At 41.2% G+C, this 19,573-nt stretch overlaps 1 protein-coding gene across 13 annotated transcripts in view; it reads left to right on the forward strand.

Annotated features, from left to right (window-relative positions):
- The window catches only part of RYR1 (ryanodine receptor 1), a 302,237-nt gene that overhangs the window by 205,361 nt on the left and 77,303 nt on the right, over positions 1-19,573 (forward strand). For 9 of the 13 annotated variants that reach the window (XM_073598714.1, XM_073598720.1, XM_073598723.1 and 6 more), the window contains 11 exons: positions 237-358; positions 963-1,012; positions 1,219-1,279; positions 6,573-6,811; positions 7,143-7,224; positions 7,339-7,469; positions 8,314-8,634; positions 8,925-9,165; positions 12,541-12,628; positions 13,917-14,009; positions 16,009-16,023. In XM_073598714.1, the coding sequence (XP_073454815.1) occupies positions 237-358; positions 963-1,012; positions 1,219-1,279; positions 6,573-6,811; positions 7,143-7,224; positions 7,339-7,469; positions 8,314-8,634; positions 8,925-9,165; positions 12,541-12,628; positions 13,917-14,009; positions 16,009-16,023 (1,443 nt within the window). The remainder of the gene's footprint in view (positions 1-236; positions 359-962; positions 1,013-1,218; positions 1,280-6,572; positions 6,812-7,142; positions 7,225-7,338; positions 7,470-8,313; positions 8,635-8,924; positions 9,166-12,540; positions 12,629-13,916; positions 14,010-16,008; positions 16,024-19,573) is intronic. The other 4 variants (XM_073598713.1, XM_073598725.1, XM_073598719.1 and 1 more) reach the window with 1 other exon arrangement.

The raw sequence follows: 19,573 nt of genomic DNA on the forward strand, positions 1-19,573 counted from the left end.
CTTGGTGGACCTGTATCTATTGCAACCTGACCAATCTTGTACACTGCTATAGTATTATCTATACTGAAAATAAAATTTTTAAAAAGTTATTTTTTCCACGTGCTGATCTGTTGCACATCCTCCTTGTTCTTTACTTTTTAAATTAAAAATATGTTTCTCTTTTATTCCTCTGCTGTGAATATACGCCAAGTTTGTGATAGGGCCTACAACCAATGACACCTGTTTTCCTCCCATAGATCCTTCTTCCACTGATCAACCAGTACTTCACGAACCATTGTCTCTACTTCCTGTCCACACCAGCCAAAGTCCTGGGCAGCGGGGGTCATGCCTCTAATAAGGAGAAAGAGATGATTGCCAGGTCAGCATGGGGCAATATTACAAGTGTTATACACAACTGAGGTCATATTGGTGTATAAAATGAAAGATGCTTTGGGGTAGAAATGTAATCAATTTAGTATCTTATATAGCAATGACTAAATTTTAATAGCACTACATAAACAAAAAATAGAATAAAAGATTACATTAGGATGGATGAGCATGAGGCACCTGGATCATGAGTTTTCATGTGCTGTATTTAGGGTGTAGGTTAAGGGTTCAGTTCAGTAAAGACTTAGGGGTTAAATGTAAGGGTTTGAATGAAAATAATGCATCTATGCTGAAATGCTAGATGCTGAAATGTTTTAGACAGAATAAAAAATGTGATCTGTGTCCAATTGATGAATTTCCTTTTAAAGAGTCAGCAGTTGCATGGACAAACCAGAAAATAATAGGAATTAGCAAAGTTTTGTTATTTGATTTTGAATCACAGCAGCAAATATTAAATTGAGCTATGTGGAAGGGTCGGCTTGGCATGTCATTAGGATGCACATTTGCTGGAAGTTTCCTCTTGATTCACTAAAATTCTGTATTCTAATTCTCTTTCTCTCCATATCCTTTGTATCTGTCTTTCTTACTCTCCTCAGCCTGTTCTGTAAGATTGCTGCTCTTGTACGTCATCGCGTGTCCTTATTCGGTAAGGCGGTTTGTTGCTGTTCACACTTCTTTTTTTCTTTAACTTTTATGGCATTAACTGGTTGAAGCAGTAGACTTTCTTTGTGTTCTTTTCTCTGGAATGGTTATGTGAATTGTGGACTTTTTTGAAGAGGCTGGAAGGGTTAAGAAAGTTGATATCAAGATTTAGAATTTTGTTTAAAATTAACTTCTGCCATTTTTCCCCAGGAAATGATGCCCCTGCAGTGGTTAACTGTCTACATATCCTAGCTCGTTCTCTGGATGCCAGGTAAACACATACATATCACAGGCTTCATTTATAAAAAATGTTTCTGATGCTTATAGCAAGAAGACCACTGTCTTTTTCTCCCATGCCATTACATCAGAGGGCAGCAGTACTAAAAGCCCAGGCTGGGGTGATGACGCACCTCTAGGGAATGTGTCAATGACAGCCAGGGCTCATGGGAAGTGGACTGAACAGCACTGGCCATTATTTAACACAGAATAATAGTGCTTTCTGATGGAGACGAGACCCTTCTGTGGGTGGCAGTGCTGGATTGATGGTGAGTATTGCAGCATAAGCTGCTTTTTTTATTTTTACTCTCTCTGTGCTATTACATTTTTTTTACTGGAGTTCAGGCTTAATATCCTATAAAGGACAGCAGAACTTTAATTCACAGCTCTCTCTAAAAAAACTAGCTTCTTCTGACAAAAGCCTGGTGGTCCTCCACACCAACAATAACCCAAGTAAAACAAAAAAATGGCTTGGTTTTTGATCCACAAATAAATGGCAGCAATACTAACCGACATGACCCAGAAAGTTGAAAAGATATGGCCCGTGTGGATAGACTACTATTTTCCAGAAGACCTAGACAGGTCCCTACTGCCCACGTAGTGGGGGCCCTTATTAGATCTATCTGGGCCTGGGAACCCCCTAGAGAACTCATCTCCTGGCATCTCTACTCTTTCACTTTCAATTTCTCCTTTTTCTCTTTACTCCTTTCTTCTCCTTTTCTTTTGCCTTTCCAATGGTCTGTCTTCTAGTGCTATCCTGTGGTAGTCGCCTAAGTCTTCCAGTCCTGCCTCAATATATTCTTCTCCTGACACTATCATAAGAACCAGTGATATTCTAAACCATTGGAAAGGGACCCCCTTAGACGTACAGATGCTATAAGTAGTCATTAAGTCAGTAGGAGAAAAAGTGCCTTGTATGTTTTTACACCCCCCAGTTCGGTTCGCTCCACAACGCCGCAAACAGGCAAAAAGTTCTAGCGAAAATGCAAACCCCATTGAAGTATATGGGACCCGAACATGAAAAATCAAAAATTGCGCCCGTCCGACAGACTTTCGTCAGACTTTCGACGGACTTTTGGCAGACTTTCAACAGACTTTCTAACGACCGGACTTGCCTACACACGATCACACCAAAGTCTGACGGATTCGTACGTGATGACGTACACCGGATTAAAATAAGGAAGTTGATAGCCCGTAGCCAATAGCTGCCCTAGCGTGGGTTTTTGTCCGTCGGACTAGCATACAGACGAGCGTAGTTCTGGGTCCGGCGGAGTTACGACGTAAAGATTTGAAGCATGTTCCGAATCTAAAGTCCGTCAGATTTGCGACTGGAAAAGTCAGCTGAAGGTCCGGTGAAGCCCACACATGATCGGATTGTCCGCCGGATTTGGTCCGTCGGCGTCCGTCGGACAAGTCCGGTCGAAAAGTCCGACCGTGTGTACGCGGCATTATATGCAATTAGATGAAAATCACGCTTAGAACGATCCTTTTAATTAGTGGTGATCAATCCACTGATGACAGTCAACAGATCCTACGGGGAGGACGAGCAGATCGCTGGTCTGGTTAGGCTCTGAAGAAGAAGGTGCCAACCTTCGAAACGCGTCAGCCGGAGGCGATCTGCTCGTCCTCCCTGTAGGATCTGTTGACTGTCATCAGTGGATTGATCACCACTAATCAAAAGGATCGTTCTAAGCGTGATTTTCATCTACCTTTGTGAATAGTTTTTAATGTACATTTTAATAAACTTTTTTAAGGATAATGCACTAGGCTGGTGCGCCCTCTTTCTTTTGTTTTTCGTTGACTGCTAGGATATCCCTATCCTTGAGGGCAGCAAAGCCGAAAGCTATCGTTCATCCTGAACTTTGAACTGACGGGCCTACACATTTATGCGGAAGAGTTTTTGTTTTGTTGTATTAAACACACACATCCCTGTTCCTGTGAGGAGAGAAGAGACGGATTGTGTGTTCTTACTAGCTGGGAACAACAATCTGTCATCTCCTCTAGGCAGTCCCATCCCCCTACAGTTGGAACACGCACAAGGAAACACAGTTAACCCCTTGATCGCCACCTAGTGTTAATCCCTTCCCTGCCAGTGACATTTACACAGTAATCAGTGCATTTTTATAGCATTGATCGCTGTTTAAATGTCAGTGGTCCCAAAAATGTGTCAAAAGTGTCCGATCTGTTCGCCATAATGTCGCAGTCCTGATCACCGCCATTACCAGTAAAAAAAAAAATAATAAAAATGCCATAAATCTTTCCCCTATTTTGTAGATGCTATAACTTTTACGCAAACCAAACAATATATGCTTATTGTGATTTTTAGTACCAAAAATATGTAGAAGAATACATATTGGCCTAAACTGAGGAAAAAATTTGCTTTTTTTAAAAAAAAAAAAAATGGGGATATTTATTATAGCAAAAAGTACAAAATATTGTGTTTTTTTCAAAGGACGTCAATTTTGTTTGGGTACAGCGTCGCACGACCATGCAATTGTCAGTTAAAGCTGGTCATTGAGCAGCCAAATCTTCCGGGGTTGAAGCGATTAAAGTAAAACAATAAAAATGAAATATTCCTTTAAATATTGTGCCTGGGGGGTCCCCTTAGTCTGCCTGTAAAGTGACACATCTGTGCAATGTGTAGAACAGTGCCGCAGCAAAATGACATTTCTAAAGGAAAAAATGTAATTTAAACTTGCTTGCGGCTGTAATGTATTGCCGGCTCCCAGCCATGTAGATGAAAAATCAAGGAAAAAACAGCATAGGGTCCCCCCCCTTTCGGGTCTGGTATGGATATTAAGGGGAAGTCCAAAAATTAAAAATTGGCGTAAAGGCCCCCCAAAATCCATACCAGACCCTTATCCGAGCATGCAGCCTGGAGGTCAGAATGGGGGGGGGGGGCGAGCGGGTGCCCCCCCTTCTGAACCATACCAGGCCAGATGCCCTCAACATGGGGAGGGTACTTTGGGGTTCCCCCCTAAAGCACCTTGTCCCCATGTTGATGGGAACAAGAGCCTCTTCCCAACAACCCTGGCCATTGGTTGTTGGGGTCTGCGGACGGGGGCTTATTGGAATTTGGAAGCCCCCTTTACCAAGGGGGCCCCCAGATCCCGCCCCCCTATTTGAATGGGTATCTTGTACACCCTTACCCATTCACCAAAAAAAGTGTCAAAAAGTAAAAACCACAACAGACAGTTTTTGACAATTCCTTTATTAAAAAAGAAAAAAAAAGTGTCTTGCATTGTCCATCCATCTTCAATCACGCCAGCCGATGTACTGAAGAATAGAAAAAACGAAAAAAACTCCGCCTCCATTGGAGGCCTCCCGGCGACTGCTGTCTTCTCGCTTTGACAGCTCTTATATAGGCAAGGGCGGGACCACCCGCTGAAATAACTGGATGACCCCGCCCCTCTGATGTCAGAAGGGGCGGGATCACTCGGTTACCTCACCGTGTGGCCCCGTCCTTACCTGTCAATGCCAAGAGACAGCAGTCGCCGGGAGGCCATCAGGCGGTGCGATTGGAGATGGATGAACATCGTGGGACACTTTTACTTATTTTTTTCCTTTTTGGAAGGAAGAATTGTGAAAAACGGTCTGTTGTGGTTTTTAGTTTTTGACACTTTTTTTGGTGAATGGGTAGGGGTACAATGTACCCGATACCCATTCACATGGGGGGCCCTTTGTTAAAGGGGACTTCCAGATTCCCCGCCCGCAGACCCCAACAACCACCAGCCAGGGTTGTCGGTAAGAGGCTCTTATCCCCATCAACATGGAGTCAAGGTGCTTTGGGGGGGACCCCAAAGCACCCTCCCCATGTTGAGGGCAAGCAGACTGGTATGGTTCAGGAGGGAGGGGGTGCTCGCTCGTCCCCCCTTTTCTGGCCTGCCAGGCTGCTTGCTTGGAAAAGGGTCTGATATGGATTTTGGGGGGGGACCCCACGCTTTGTTTTTTTTTTTTTTTAATTTGGCGTGGAGTTCCCCTTAAAATCCATACTGGACCCCACGCCGTTTTTATTTTTAATTCTGTCATAGGGTTCCCTTTAACCTCAATACACTGTACTATATACTCTGCACTGCACTATATACCCTGAACTGTATTATATATACTATATGAACTGCACTATATACTCTGAACTGTATTATATATACTATACGGACTGCACTATATACTCTGCATTGTATTATATATACTATACGGACTGCACTATATAATCTGAACTGTATTATATATACTATATGAATTGCGCTATATACTCTGAACTGTATTATATGTACTATACGGACTGCACTATATACTCTGAACTAATACTGTATATTAAGGATGAGCTCCGGTGTGTTCGCACAGCCCATGTGCAGAGCCTGCCAGGAAGTCGGCGCTGCGCTAATCACAGGCAGTAAGACATTTCCCGATCTCTGCAGCCGCGCATCGGGACAATGTCTCATTGCCTGTGATTAGCACAGCACAGTGCTGACTTCCTGGCGGGCTGTGCACCTGGGCTGTGCGAACACGCCGGAGCTCATCCTTACTGTATATACTACACTAACTGCACTGTATACTCTGAACTGTATTTTATATATATATATATATATATATATATATATATATATATACTAACTGCACTATATACTCTGAACTGTATTACATATATACTACACTGACTGACTTCATACTACACTACACTACCTGCCTAATCTCCATTCATTCACTATATATGGCCGCCGTATAAGCAGCAGTCTTGTATAGTTTGGGGCGTGGACTTAGCCCCTTAGCCATAATTGGCCAAAGGCACTCTGCCTTTGACTAATCATGGCTCTCACAGCACATCGCTCTGTGATTGTCCAAAGCATGCAGGTCAGGTGCATGCTTTGGCCAATCAGCAGCCGTCAATGCACTGCGATCTCACAGTGCATTATGGGGCACTCCGCGGCGGGCGAACTTGCCGCGAGAGCCCCATATGTTCATTTGTTCTAAGAACAAACTAACACCCGATGTTCGAGTCGATCTTACATTCAACTCGAACATTGGGGCCATCCCTAGTTTTTACCTTGGTATCAATGCATTCCCCTAGCCAGCACTATTACTGTTCATCTTATCTGTGGGATTTTATACCATTTATACCTTTTCTCTGCAGGATTGTGCACTTATAACATTGTGAAACCTTGGTTTCCTGATGCCTTTATGTGCTCTTGACTTATCCTCTTCTATCATATCTTTATTACTTATTGACTTACCCTCTTCTATCAAAAACTTATTTCCCAGGCTATTGACACTTTCTTTCCTCCTGACAGGACAGTCATGAAGTCTGGCCCAGAGATAGTAAAGGCCGGTTTGCGTTCCTTCTTTGAGGGAGCATCTGAAGACATAGAAAAGATGGTTGAGAACCTAAAGCTGGGGAAAGTATCTCAATCTCGCACTCAGGTGAAGGGTGTAGCCCAGAATATCAATTACACCACCGTAGCCCTTTTACCAGTTCTTACATCACTCTTTGAGCACATTGCACAGCACCAGTTTGGAGACGATGTCATATGTAAGTTAATACTTTCCAAATATAAAGTTTATAATGAATTTATGCAGTATTGCATGTTTTTGATTAGTGAAAAAATTGACTCTCCAATCTCAGACATATATCTATAGGTGTAAAGGTAGTAAAAGCATGTACTTTGCCATCCCAATACATTCTTGTATTTTTTATGTACTTATGTGAGTACTTTGAACATGAGTGAAAATCACTTATTTAAATGTCAGTTCCCACATAGGCGCTGTATTGAATAGCATTACCATATCCCTTTTATGTTCTCTAGCTATAATGAGATATTGTCTAATTACTAATACATATTCTTTTATTTTTTTCATTTCAGTGGATGATGTACAGGTTTCCTGCTACAGAACACTGTGCAGTATCTACTCCCTGGGTACCACCAAGAACCCTTATGTTGAAAAGTAAGAACAAAAGTGTTTTATACCACTACTGGCTGCATATTGATTCACCCATGTATATGGATTGTCTTTGTAGAAAAAAAAAATCTTTACCGAACGCTTCTTGCTTATTTTTAGACAACGCCCAGCTTTGGGTGAATGTTTGGCAAGACTTGCTGCTGCCATGCCTGTGGCCTTCCTGGAACCCCACCTGAATGAATACAACATCTACTCTGTCTACACCACCAAGACTCCTCGTGAACGTGCCAGTGAGTATGAGGATATGGCAGTTATAAGATCCCATCCTAAATGGATATTTTAGTAAGGTGTGGATGCTGGTGGTTAAATCTCTCACCACCTCCTTTTATGGCGAATCTTGGAGACATAATTCTGGAGACTGCTCCTTCTAATTACCCCTCCCTTTTCTTTCCCTCCATCTTCCATTTCAATTTCTCAAAATACCATAATATTACTAAGGTTTCTTAATGTCCCTTAGGGAAACTAAAAAATAATATAATGTAATGGTTTTTTTGCCATAGTTTAAAATGTACTTGAACTTTAAGGCGGCTAAGGTAAATATTGTGCTGAAGTACAAACCTCTTTGTCATGGTTGGTTAGATATGTGTTTGTGTCCCAATTGATCCCTTTGACTATGTGGGACCCCTTGTATCCTTATCCCAGATTGTATACAGGGCCTTGACTTCTATACAAATTGAGATTAAACCACGCCCTAACCAGGGGCTATACCCTGCCCCTAATTACTCAACTGTTAAATGTCAAAGCCTCTACTGCTCACCAAGGGCCTGGCATTTGCGTAATAAATGTCAGATGGGGCTTATCTTCCAAGAGGTGCTCAGTCATGACATAACCCATTTTACAGGCCAGGTGAAGAATCCAGTAGTCACTATAGTAGAGTAAGGATCCATTTGAAGGATACTTGCAGTCACCACAATTATGCTTTTACTTCAGCGTTCGTTACCTTTTTGGCCAAGTCAGACTGATATTAACCAAATTTGTTTAGGGTGAAGTTTCCTATAATTCCATTGTTAATGAAAGCCAATATAGCTTGAACTGTACAATCAGTTGTGCCATTTAACATGCTTTCCCTTCTAGTTTTGGGTCTCCCCAACTCTGTAGAAGAAATGTGCCCAGATATCCCTGACCTGTACACCTTGACAAAAGAAATCAGCTTGCTAGCAGAGTCTGGTGCCCGTTACACAGAGATGCCACATGTCATCGAAGTAACTTTGCCCATGCTGTGCAATTATCTTCCTCGCTGGTGGGAACGAGGGCCAGAAAATATGCCAGATGAAACCACACCCTGCTGCACCACTGTTACTTCTGAACATCTGAATGCCCTCCTGGGTAACATCCTCCGTATCGTTGTCAACAATCTAGGCATAGATGAGGCCTCCTGGATGAAAAGACTTGCAGGTAATCCATAAGACTTTACAGATGCTTTAGAGAAACAAAATATGACCAAGTCATAACCAAGGGACTATGAATGAGGATTTTATATAAAATTGCCCATGCATGCACTATAGTCTAAAAATTTTGATCCAACTTACAATTTTAATATGTTAACTATATATCTAGTTTTGTGAGCCGTGAGCACAAGGGGACCTGTAAATTAAATGACAGGTAGAATAAAGATTCTTACTGGTTATAGATTAGAAGACGCAGGACTTTGTAAAGTTTTCCATATATTTTCTCTTCTCCATCAGTATTTGCACAGCCCATCGTTAGCAAGGCCAAGCCAGAGCTTCTTCGGACTCACTTTATTCCCACAATGGAGAAGCTGAAGAAACGGGCAGGGAAAGTAGTGGCTGAGGAAGAGCAACTGCGGCTGGAGGCGAAGAGCGAGTCTGAAGATTCAGAGTCTCTGATACGAGATGAGTTCTCTGTCCTCTGCAGAGACCTCTATGCCCTCTATCCTCTGCTGATCCGTTATGTAGACAATAACAGGTACAGTTATATAGGGGAAGCACAAAAATTTAGATGGGTGGAGGAATAGGATTTGAACTTGGTCTTTATAAAAAAAAAATCTATTTTTAGATTAATACATCATATGAAAATTACATAATCTATAATCATGCTTTGGAATTATTAGTTCCTTTCTAAAGATACCTAGACAAACTTTAATGTAAAAGGTGTGCCCAAAAAGCCAAGCAGAGAGCAAAGGACTAATCACAGCATTCCTATAGGCTGCCTGCAGCTATTTTTTTCCCCATTACTTATTACTATGCCTTGTTTCACACTGGGGTTAAGTTGTTAAAACAACCTGGAAGTTGATTGGTTTCTGTGCAGAACTACACTAGATTTTGCACTCTCCAGTTTTAGTAAATCAACCCCACTGTGTCTCTGTGTAGAGTCACTGGTGGTCTGATGACTGGTGGGGGAATATTCAAGAAGCAGCAGGAGAGATAGAGGAAGCACTGAGCCTTATTTAGTGAATAAGGCAGAACAAGGAGAGCTTTGCGCTGTATGTCCTCAGGTACAGCCCCCTGTGCAGCAAGTGACGACAGTGAGCATCACAGTAGATATATGACCAAATCTCACTCCATATCATACGAGATACTGGAGATATGCAGCTATTTGACTCAAGATGCAGGAGTGCATATATACAGAAAATGCACTACTATTCTTCAGGAGGAATTCAAGCCCAAAGCTACATTTCCCCAGCAGTGGCGGCTGGTAACCAATATAGCAAACTAACAGCATAACCCCCCCTCCCCGCACGGAAGATGGACGGTGGCGATCACCCCCCCCCCCTGGAGACGGATGGTGGTGATTCCCCGACACACACCCCCCACGCACCCACGGCACAAGAGACAGACGGATGACGGCAGCGGTTCGCCAAGTCCTAAATTTTCCTGGCCAACCGGGGCTTCCTGATTGGCCAGGAGGAGAATGAAGAAGATAATAGCGAAAATTTAATATTGTCACCCAAGTGCTCTGCACCTCGAGCCCATCCTTTTTTGAAGCCTATTGGAATCCATGCGTCTGGCGCCCGCATGTAGATTAGGGGGCCAGACGCATGGATGGGGGGGGGTGCCCCCTACGCCTTGCATTACAGCCCGCCACTGTTACCAGGTATTGTTTAGGCACAAATAACACTTAAATATATTCCTAAAAGTTAACAGCTTATAAAAGTTGCACTTTTTAAGTGCAGGTCTACTTTAAATAACTGAGTCTTGGTAAAACTCACAATATCTAATGTTTTATTTGTAGAAGCATTCCTTTTAAAGGGAATAGTTAACTGAAATTTTAAAAAGTGGCTTTGCCTAAAGTAAACATTGGACGAATGAGTTTTAGTTTATGAAAGGAGAAGAAACAACTAATGAGTTTGAAGCTGGGATGTGTAGTTTCACCACAGCTGGAGGGCCAAGGTTGCCTACCCCTGATTTATGCTATGGCATGCTATGGCCTGCCCTCAGAAAAAAGAGGGGTTGATTTACTAAATCGGCTATTCACTTTGTATGTTCACTTAGCTAGCAAATGACGTGTAGCTGTATTCACCTCGATCATCCATTTGTGAACCATTCATTTCTCCTGCACATAATTGGACATTCGAAGTGAACACAGCTTCATCCTTACATAGTTACATAGTTACATAGTAGGTGAGGTTGAAAAAAGACACACGTCCATCAAGTCCAACCTATGTGTGTGATTATATGTCAGTATTACATTACATATCCCTGTATGTTGCGGTCATTCAGGTGATTATCTAATAGTTTCTTGAAGCTATCAATGCTCCCCGCTGAGACCACCGCCTGTGGAAGGGAATTCCACATCCTTGCCGCTCTTACAGTAAAGAACCCTCCACGTAGTTTAAGGTTAAACCTCTTCTCTTCTAATTGTAATGAGTGGCCACGAGTCTTATTAAACTCTCTTCTGCGAAAAAGTTTTATCGCTATTGTAGGGTCACCAGTACGGTATTTGTAAATTGAAATCATATCCCCTCTCAAGCGTCTCTTCTCCAGAGAGAATAAGTTCAGCGCTCGCAACCTTTCCTCATCCTGTTTACCAAAATAGGTGAACATACATTTTACTTAGTGAGCAGTCTATTCTCTTTTACCAGATATACCCTGAAAGGTGAAAGCCGATTATGTTGTACAACAATGATACTTCTCTTTCCTCCAATTTTGATAGTGAACAAAACTAGCAACCCAGTTGCAGGACTCTTGCTGCAACATTCTGCAGGGAAGTTAACAGGTGACTGTATTTACCCTGTTGTTTTTATATTGAGACTATTAAAAAGCCAGTGTACTGAACCCTGTTTATATACTGTATATTTAATGTGGAACAGTAGGAAAAATTTTAGTAGTATTAAAATGTTTGTAAACCCTAACATTAAACTTCTCATTATCATATCAGAAAGCCATTGCTGTCTTGAGCACACTTTGTTATTTCAAGGAGTCTTCGTAGTTCTTATCCTGGACTACAGAATAAGCATGTTCTATGTTGTAGAGATGGAAGAATGGGAGGGTTTAAAGGATAATTTACTTTTAAAAAAAATTCAAATTTTTTTGCAGGTAAAAAAATATGCATTTACCATTTTTTTTTTTTGTAGAAGCCTGGAAAGCATTGCACCCACAACCGGCAAATCGCGGATGCCATGCAGGACTCGTACAGACTCTCAGTGTAAGCTGTCTGCCCATACATTGTACGGACAGGCAGTTTCACAACACAGGAAGACTCGATTAACTATTGAGCGCTCAACAGTGCCCTGGTAGTTCATTGAGAACTACATGCCGACAGCCGCAATGGCTGTTGGTACTTTTAGTTCATTGATTCACAGGCATCTGTGAATCAATGACGCAGCTGTGTGGCCGGAGTCCCGCACGGCTGTGCTCTTTTCAAATAGTGACAGCAGGTAGGGGGAGAAGATACCCAGCCTGCTTTCGCAGGGAGTGTGGGGATCAGGGAGCTGGTGCAGGATCGGGAACATGTTACACGTTCCAACCTAATAACAGGTGGAACATGTAATATGTTCCTGAAGGTAAACTTATACTTTAAGTACATTAGAAAAATACAACTTGGCAGGGCTGACACCCCTCATTATTTTGTACTTGCTTGATCGGCTTTTTATCGAGATCGGGGTTGCGCCATCATTTTACAATACGCCGGGCGGGAGGAGGTTAAAGGAATAAAACATGGGGAATAGTGCATGTTTTGCAGAGATGTGCTAAAACAAAAATACATACATACATATATACAAGTGTGTGTGTGTGTGGATATATATATATATATACATTTTACATATAATATTTATTTATTTTCGCCTGACGTACAGCATACTTTGAGCAGGTAGCCATTAAAAATGGTAAATTTTTGCAGGGCAAACTGGCTGACTGTGCCGAATTGCGATGCAGAGGAATTGTTCCGAATGGTTGGGGAGGTGTTCATCTTCTGGTCAAAATCCCATGTAAGTTATAAAGGCTCGTATATAGGGTCCTCTTCTACTAGGACTGGATAGCTGATAAAATTCTTTTACTCTGTCTACACCAGCTGTCTAGTATCATGCAGAGTGATGATTTGAATCTTGGAATACATTTCCAGCTGTTAAATATTTTTCTGTACATTTACAACTGAATCTTTGTAAACATTTGTAGGCAGATTCCAGAGAGCATGTTTTATGCCCTTACAGTCCATTTTTGCCCTTACAGTCAACTGTGTATAAATAACTTCCAATTTATAGCACAAATACAGATTAATATTGGGAGCTATCTGGTCAGCCTGCAATTGAGTGTGCAACTAATTGACCGTAAGCAATTTCAGTACAGGAGAGGAGCCTGTATAACTGTGCAAGACTGAAGGCAAGGTTGGGATTCAGCTTGAAATAAATGTGTAGACTTCTATATGGAAGATTGCTAACCAGCCTTGTGCTTTTACTTGGTTTAATTACTCTTGAAGTCCAAATTCTGAACTGAGAAGGCCCCAAATAATTAATAGTTGCCTTTTCAGTCTTTGAATTCATGCTATCGCACAATGTCTTCCAGCTACTAAGTAACCATAACAGTATCACAGAGCGCTGTAGTTTACATTCACTAAGTACAGGGTTCTCTTATGTAATATTATTGTACAAACTCCATATACACTGGTAGCCATGGGGGGGGGGGGGGGGGGGGGTCGTGGAGGCACAGTACACAGGGAGTTGAGCTTTGGTTTTACCGCCCACCTTAATCTAGCCAAACGCAACCTTTTCAAGTGAACATGTGAATCGGACAACACACTATTAAACCTTGCTGACCTCTACCTCTCCTAGTCATCCTTCGACAGAGAATGAGGGAACAGATAGAAATCTTTTATAGATATGCTTTATGATTATAAGCCCACTTATTGATATTTGTCTTTAAAAACCAAAGGTGTGCATCTCAAAGCTCATGCACATATGTGTGTGTGTGCATGTATATTTATACTGACGGTGTCAGTACAGCAGTGGACAGTGTCGGAAAGGCAGGAATTGGTGTCAGAAGGGCAGTGGATGGTGTCAGTAGTTTTTATTTTTTACAATTTTACTTTTTAATTAGTTTTATACACATTTTTTAGGAGCCCGGTTAGGGGGCTTTGGTGAAATATCAGGGGTTTAAACAGGGGGAATCTTTGCTACACAGGGTGATTTAGGGTGTGCCCCTATGTTAAAAACCATGTTCTCTGAAAAGCACACTGACCTCAGGGTAACTTTGTGATTTTTCTTTTTTGTTCTTCATCAGAACTTTAAGCGGGAGGAGCAGAACTTCGTGGTTCAAAATGAGATCAACAATATGTCTTTCCTTACTGCTGACAGTAAGAGCAAGATGTCCAAGGTTTGTATCTGTTCTTATCTGCTATCATGTTTCATACTCTTCTAATATATACAAATTCTAACACCCTTTGCTCTCTATTACTTCCTACCATTTTTATTATGTCTTCCTACTGCTTACTTTCACTTTATTTGCTACCACTGAAAACCTCTAATGTCCTAAAAGTTTATTATGTATTTTTCCACACCTTAATCTTAAAGTGGTTGTAAATCTCAGACATGAAATATGAACAAAGCATATCGTTCTAGTACACCAAGACATAAAAATGTGATGGGGGAGGAGAGCTCCAGTACCTGGCCTGTGATTGACAGCAACAGCTCGGCATTGATCCTATGTACTGTGAGGAGGGGAATGTGTCCTTTCCCTCTAATCAGGATTCAGAGCTCCCCTCACTGAAATCTGCACTGTGCGACTTCAGATCCTCGCCCCCCTGCAGCTGGAGCTGAGAAAAAAATCCTTTGATCTGTGTGTTTTCAGAACGATCTACAGAAGAAATGGCTGTAGATAAACAGGTACAACGTATGTAGGAGCATTTGTTTCAGCTCTGTGTACCACCTGATGCTAGTCACTTCACTTTGTGTATGCAAGGGGTTTTCAACCACTTTAAGTAAGAACCTTAATGTTTAAACAGATCTACTGTCGGAGACAAGGACAAGTAACACCAAATGATAAAAGTGACATCTTTGTGTCACGAATGCAAATAAAACCAGTGATTCATTTTTTTAGCTATGGCCATTAAAAGGTTAATTCACCAAAAACTCGAATTCCAGTTTTTGATAGAAGGTGGTCAGGTAATCCACCTGACTGTTTTTTTTTTAAATATCTCTCAGGGATTCTAATGGTGATATCTTTGTGTTTGAGTTCCTGGATTTGAAGACCTGCTGTGGCTTTGAGGGTTTCCTACTTTCATTTTTTGAGACTGGAGAATGCTACAGTAGGCAGGAACATCCAGAGTTCCAAGGGACAAAAAGGGAGTTATGAATTATGCCATAAAGATCTTACTGTTGGGGTAACTGGGACACATTAGAAGCTAGGGTCTGTCACAGCCACCAGGATCCACCAATACTAAAATAGATACTAAAATCTCCATCAAAGCCCCAACACCTAGACATATTAGACACCTGCTGAGAAAATGTGATGGCTGCTAGGCTTCCTATTGGCCCTTGCCAGTTGTAGCTGGTGACCTTGCTTGAGGTATAATTCTTGAGCAGCCTTTCTCAATCTTTTTACCCTGGAGGAACCCTTTCAATTGTTTTTAGGCCTTAGGGAATACCTGCTTAAGTTATATATAAACAACTCCCAAGAAAAGCAGTCACTTCCAGCGCTAAGAGGTCTTCTATGGTAAAAAGCAACAAGGACCTCAGTATTCCAGGACTAGGCAGATGCTGCCCTCCTCAGATAGGGTAATCTGATAGAATCTACAAAAACAAGACAAAATGGAAGGCACACACACCTAGCGCATTACCAAAAACATTTATTGGATCATAAAATCCGTAAAAAGTGGGTACTCACGAAGTAGCAACCCTCAATGAGCCATAAAATCACACAATGTTGAATAGTGCGGACCCTCTTCCTCAGAGCTAAGCTAACTTAAAGCTAACCCCTAGCAAGCTCTGAAAGTACCCTAGTTGAGAAAGGTTGTTCTGGAGATATTTTTAATTAACAGAAAATACTCTTCCCGAACTAGAGCAAAGGTACAGTATGTGGTTCAAAGTGTATCGCAGCATAGGCTAGTAGATGAAATAATCCAATTTTTTTTTCTATTAGCTGCAGAGAATATTCCAGTCATTTTTGTCTTTGTAGGACATGCTGTATCCTTGGTGTTACTAGCCCTTGGCACACTTTATCTTCTGACAAGATATGTGCCCAAGTATTACTCCTATATTGCTACTTTATTAAACTTGTGGATGATAAAAGTGTACCACTTGATGCAATATCCATTCTCAGATTCTAGTTACCACTATAACAAACTCTTGTGTTTCTCTTTTTGTTCCCGTGTTAGTCTGGAGACAGCCAGGTCAGCAGTCAACCTCTTCTCTTGTGGTGGGGCTGCTGTGTTGTTGCCCTCTGCCTGTGTGGATAGCATGGCTCCTTCTGTCTGTTTGTCCTCTGCTCACTTCATAAGGTGTTCTGGAATACTGTGCTATGCCAGTCACTGTTAGCATTAAGAACTATTCTATACAGCAAAGTCTCTGAATTTTCCAGTTGCAACCGGTCAGTTTCCAGATGCCAGGGTAACTGGAATTCTGATTGGTTGCTTTGGAGACACCCTTCAAATGCCCCTCTTCGGAACGTTTCACAAATGCCCCCGTTAACATTGGCTTGTATGCTCTTTACAGACTTAAAGTTTTATTATAAAATTTTAAAGACCTTATAACTGGAATTGTTAGATGAATGCTCTCTGTTGTCCATAGCACCTAATTTGTTTATTGTTCTAGGACAGATTAGATAGTAAAGGGAAGAAGCAGATTTGTTGCTGGGACAAACACACTTTGGGGTCTATTTATAAATAATTAGTTGGATGAATATCACAAGCACTCAACCAGCCATCACAAATTCTAACCATAATTTGCTTAATATGTTGATTTTCTATGATTTTCAGCTCCATCTAGTGGCCATAATGCAGTGATTTCCTGATTGGTATATTTTTGGAAAATAATGCATTGTGGCCACTAGATAGAGCTCTTGACCAGAAGAAATCAACATATTAAACAAAATATGGTCAGAATTCATGATGGTTGGGCAAAGCTTGTGACTATCGTTCAGCCATTTAAAAAAAAAAATTGTTAGACCTCTAACAGTCATAATGCTCTCTTGCTTTAATCAAGGCCTCATTTCTCTTTGCTGCCTGCAATTTCAGCTAAAATATCCACAACTCAAAATAGAAAAAAGCTTAGGGGAATTTAAGTCACAGCACTTCACTTTCTGTATATAAGCATCAAGATAACACACTTGGGCTTGTTTAATAATAGCGCAAACATAGGTTGTGTGCAGTAACCTCACGTAACTAATCAGTGGTGATTTTGTTGCAGTGTTTTTTTTTTAAGGCTACTTTATATGGCTACTGGCACACAACTGCCCTTTGCGCTATTAAAAAAAAAATATATAGTAATGGTTTACATTGTATGGAATTGACAGTTTATGCATTTTTAAAAGTCATGTATAGTGGACTATTCTTTTTCTCATCTCCCAGTTCACAAATACGTTCCACTTTTAATAATTAAATGACAGAATGGAGAAGTATGACAATTTTAAATAGCAAAGTAGTTCATTCTCTGAATGGCATTACTGGACATGATAGTTTATAAAAAAAGTGGCAGTCTAAATTTTTGTCTTTTAGTAGCCAACTATCACAGTCTATACAATCCTCTGTTTCCTTACTGTATTTTAAAAAGGTCAGACTTAAAATAGATGCTGATTAGATGTAAAATTGAACATAGCATTGATTCTTTTTACAGGTTTTGTCAGCGCTTGTTATAATGAAGAATAATTATTGTGACTTTGGAAAGTAGGATGCCAAGGGAAAGGAAAAAAAGTATTTTACTTTTATTAATTTAAAGTGCATCAATACCACATATCCTAATAGAGCAGAATAGGTGCCTTCTAGGCCCTTCTGCTTATGCAAACATCCAGATCCCCACTCTGCCTTCATCAGGGCTCTGTCAAGGATCTCATTTTGGGGTTTCCTATTTAAATGTACACTATATTACTAAAAGAATTTGGACGCCTGCCTTTACACGCACATAAACTTTTATGGCATCCCAGTCTTAGTCCGTAGGGTTCAATATTGAGTTGGCCAACCCTTTGCAACTATAACAGCTTCAAGTACAAACAAGGCCAAGGTTAAATCCAAGGGAAAAACCAATCTTAACTTACCACCAGCCCATTGAGAACCAAATAACCTGTCTAACAGTATGCGTTAAAAGCAGGGGTTTAGTCTGCACACATTTGCAAATGCATGCGTAAGCCACAGAGCCTCGTCAAGGCACCCTGGTATCTATGGATAACAGCTTTATCTCTTCGGGGAAGGCTGTCCACAAGGCTTAAGAGTGTGTCTATGGGAATGTTTGACCACTTTTCCAGAAGTGCATCTGTGAGGTCAGGCACTGATGTGGACAAGAAGGCCTGGCTCGCAGTCTCTGCTCTAATTCATCCCAAAGGTGTTCTATTGGGTTGAGGTCAGGACTCTGTGCAGGCCAGTCAAGTTCCTCCACCCCAAACTCGCTCATCCATGTCTTTATGGACCTTGCTTTGTACACTGGTCCAAATCATTTGGTGGAGGGGGAGGGATTATGGTGTAGGGTTGATTTTAGCGGTTGGGCTTGGCCCCTTAGTTCCAGTGAAGATAATTCTTAAGGTGTCAGCATACCAAGACATTTTGGACAATTTTATGCTTCCAACTTTGTAGGAACAGTTTTGGGATGGCCCCTTTCCAAAAGCAAAGCAAGTGCATAAAGACATGGATGAGTGAGTTTGGGATGGAGGAACTTGACTGGCTTGCACAGTCCTGACCTCAACCCCATAGAATACCTTTGGGATGAATTAGAGTGGAGACTGCGAGCCAGGCCTTCTCTTCCAACATCAGTGCCTGACCTCACAAATGCGCATCTGGAAGAATGGTCAAACATTCCCATAGACACACTACTATACCTTGTGGACAGCTTTCCCAGAAGAGTTGAAGCTGTTATAGCTGCAAAGGGTGGGCAACTCAATATTGAACCCTACAGACTAAGACTGGGATGTCATTAAAGTTCATGTGTGTAAAGGCAGGTCTCCCAATACTTTTGGTAATGTAGTGTATCTATTAAAGCCTAATTTCAACTTTTTATGTTACTTTAAATATCGCCACTCTGTTAGGGTATTTGTGATGCCACTTCAGTTTATACTGCGCTGACGGTGGCCATATTTCTTAGTAAGGTAAATAGTACATTTGGGCCGGCTGGGCCCAAACTATTTAAAGAAATGCGCTGTGCTGACAGAAATGGTACATGCACTTTTTTTGTGCATTGGGCAGTCCATTTAAATAGAACAGGTTGAATACTCTGGTTCAGCTCCCATTAGCTTCTGCACATTTCCCTTGTATGAGCTACTGTACGAACTTATGTACAACTTGTATGAGCTACCAGTTGGGGAAATGGTAATTGGTTTCAAATACAATATTTTGGAATTTACAAGTAATATACAATATTTCCGCAGCATAATTGGACATAAGAAATATAAATATTTTTGAGTCGGCTTCAAATCAGCCGTAAAATACAAGGGCTTATACAATCCATTAGTATCACAAATTGACCAGAGAAATATTGAGATATAATCATTTTTCCCAGGTTCCTCATATCTTTCCATTTTGGTTGGGAGTGGTAAAATTTAATGGGCTTTTAAATTAATAATTGTCAGGAAGCAATTTGTTTGTGTTGTTGTAGCAACCATTCAGATTCCAACTGTCAGGATAAACTACTAGCTGACTTTACTTGAGGTCCAGTACTTAAGGTTCAGTGTTCTTGGAGAAGTGAACGAGGCTCACATAGACAGAAGTTATTGCATGTTCTCTGCGGTCTTTTCAAAAA

This window comes from Aquarana catesbeiana, linkage group LG09 (genome assembly GCF_042186555.1).
Source record: "Aquarana catesbeiana isolate 2022-GZ linkage group LG09, ASM4218655v1, whole genome shotgun sequence".
NCBI lineage: Eukaryota > Metazoa > Chordata > Amphibia > Anura > Ranidae > Aquarana > Aquarana catesbeiana.